Source organism: Portunus trituberculatus, chromosome 21 (assembly GCF_017591435.1).
Source record: "Portunus trituberculatus isolate SZX2019 chromosome 21, ASM1759143v1, whole genome shotgun sequence".
In the NCBI taxonomy this organism is placed as follows: domain Eukaryota; kingdom Metazoa; phylum Arthropoda; class Malacostraca; order Decapoda; family Portunidae; genus Portunus; species Portunus trituberculatus.
The window spans coordinates 17,219,733-17,222,232 of NC_059275.1; the positions used below are offsets into that span (position 1 = coordinate 17,219,733).

The 2,500-nt window shown below is 43.1% G+C and overlaps 1 protein-coding gene across 2 annotated transcripts in view; it reads left to right on the forward strand.

The window, feature by feature from the left end:
* Positions 1-1,370: 1,370 nt before the first annotated feature.
* LOC123507032 (serine/arginine repetitive matrix protein 1-like) overlaps positions 1,371-2,500 on the forward strand; it is a 35,968-nt gene continuing 34,838 nt past the window's right edge. Inside the window, exon 1 of one of the 2 annotated variants that reach the window (XM_045259535.1) lies at positions 1,371-1,558. In XM_045259535.1, coding sequence (XP_045115470.1) covers positions 1,465-1,558 — 94 coding nt within the window. In that variant the 5' untranslated portion in view covers positions 1,371-1,464. The remainder of the gene's footprint in view (positions 1,559-2,500) is intronic. The other variant, XM_045259536.1, reaches the window with a different exon arrangement.

Genomic DNA, 2,500 nt, shown 5'->3' on the forward strand with positions numbered 1-2,500 from the left:
GACCACAGTAGCTTAGAGCACTGAAAAACACATAATTCTTACACACTTTCTTCTTTCCTCATGACTGTATTTCTAAGCCCACAAATACAAGGTACAGACTATTTGTTTAGGCCTGAGAGGGAGAGCAGAAGACGTGTAGAGGAGATAAGGGAAAGTCATAAGGGAGGTGACGTGTGAAATGATACGAGGAGAGAAGTAGAAGAACGAGTGATAAGAAAGGATAGAGCAATGAAAAGGAAAGGAGAGGAAAGATGATAAAAAAGAAGCAGGAGATAGACAGTAAAAAGGAGAGGAAATAAATCCTTTAATCCTTCTCCTCCTCCTCCTCCTTCTCTTCTTCCCATACGGTCTCCTCCTCCTCTTCGTCCTTGTCCTCGCTCCTATTCCACATTCTTCATCCTCCTTCTCCTTGTCCTCTTCTTTCACAGTCTCCTCCTTCGTCCTCGTCCTCCTCTTCCTTCCTCACCGTCTTCTCCTCCTCCTTTCTCCTCTTCCTCCTCCTCCTCTTCATGGCATTAACTTTAGCGTGGTACTCGTATAAATTAATTTCACATCCCTGGTCCATGAGAGAGCAGTGAACAAACAAGTTAGCAGCGGTGGAGTGGAGGCGTCGCGTGGCGGAGAAAGCTCAGCAATTCTCACCAAGCGAGCAGTAATGATCGCCACTTGAAAACAGTTGAGTCTCTCCTAAGAACTGTTTTCAAAGGCCGCAGCGAGGATCGGCCGGGTTTTCACGAGTGTTTTTCCGATCAGTAGTAGTGAAACTTTCTTGAACTACCTTTGAAGTCATGAAAAACAATCTTGCAATTTCTCCCCCTAAATAACTTCCACAACAACTAGTTAAAAATAGACGAAATGTGACACTGGTATGTTTGAGAATTTGGTCTTTTGTGCTTACGACCAAATTATGAGGCGTTTCTGCTCCGTATCACCTCTACGTTGAAAACACTTTAATTTAGTTGGCTACACAAATTTGTAAGGGTATTTTCGTGTTTTTACTGACAAATCAACAATATTTTTACGTTGTGAACAGGAGAGACAGTCGTGAGAATCTTGCTACTCATTCCTGTGGCCTTTGAAAGCAGCAATGATGAGAGACAAACCATTTCAGAGCATTCAAAGGCTATAGTTGAAATTACACGCGTTTTTCAATACACTTCAACTGTTCTAGTGACAGAGAAACAAAATAACCTACATTAAACAGAAGAAGCACTTTTGAGAACTCGGCAAAACATCTCCGTGGCCTTTGAAAATAATCGTGACGAGAGAGCAAAGCAATTCTGAACACGGGGCCGAGTTGAACCAAACCGAAGAAGAGCAAACTATTAGAAAGGAGCGCTGCACTGTGCCAAGAAGAACCAGAAGACGGGGTGCTGGTGTACTGAACGCAGAGGAGCGGCGGAGACTATATAGAGAGTGGAAGCGTGAGGCGGCGAGTCAGTTGAGTAGTGTGAGGCCGCGAGCATGGCCGGGTCCTCACAGCGCCATTACAGCACGGTGGCGGTGGTGGTGGTGGTACTGTTGACGCCGTGGACTGCTACTGCCTTGCCTTCTGCGGGTGAGTCCTCTTGTTGATGTTACTGTTATTGTTGTTACTGTTGCTGTTTTTTTCTTGTTCTTCTTCGTCTTGTATTTGTTCTTGTTCTTGTTCTTGTTCTTGTTAGTGTGTGTTTTTTCTTGTTCTTTATCTTCTACTTGTTGTTGTTGTTGTTGTTGCTGTTCTTTTTCTTGTTCTTCTTCGTTTCCTACTTGTTCTTGTCCTTCTTCGTCTTCTACTTGTTCTTGTTCTTCTTGTTCTTAGTGTTGCTGTTCTTTTTTCCTTGTTCTTCATCTTCTACCTGTTCTTGTTCTTCTTGTTAGCGTTATCAAGTCGATGTTTTATAATAGTATTCGTTGTGCTTTTGTTGTGATTTATTTTCTTGAGGTTAATCCTGTGAAATTACCTATTGTTATTATTATTATTATTATTATTATTATTATTATTATTATTGATGGCTGAGGCGTATTGAGGAGTGCGACTGGTGCTTGAGAAGAGGAAATCATGTGTAAAAAAAGTATTCATTGTGGAGAGAGAGAGAGAGAGAGAGAGAGAGAGAGAGAGAGAGAGAGAGAGAGAGAGAAATCACATAATACAGGACACACACACACACACACACACACACACACACACACACACACACGGAGATAGAACACCTGCTGGACGAGACAAGAGGAGGAGGAGGAGGAGGAGGAGGAGGAGGAGGACTGGACGTGCGAAATCGAAACTGAAGCCAAGGGAAAGTTTTGATGCTATCACTCAAGCGCGGCAGAGAGAGAGAGAGAGAGAGAGAGAGAGAGAGAGAGAGAGAGAGAGAGAGAGAGAGAGAGAGAATTGGAAAGTGCTACAGTAAGAGACACAGAAGAAGTCTTGAGTGGTGTTGCTGTCAAGGGAAATTAAGAAGTACATCTTTCGTCGTCACCATCATTATTATCATCATCTCTCTCTCTCTCTCTCTCTCTC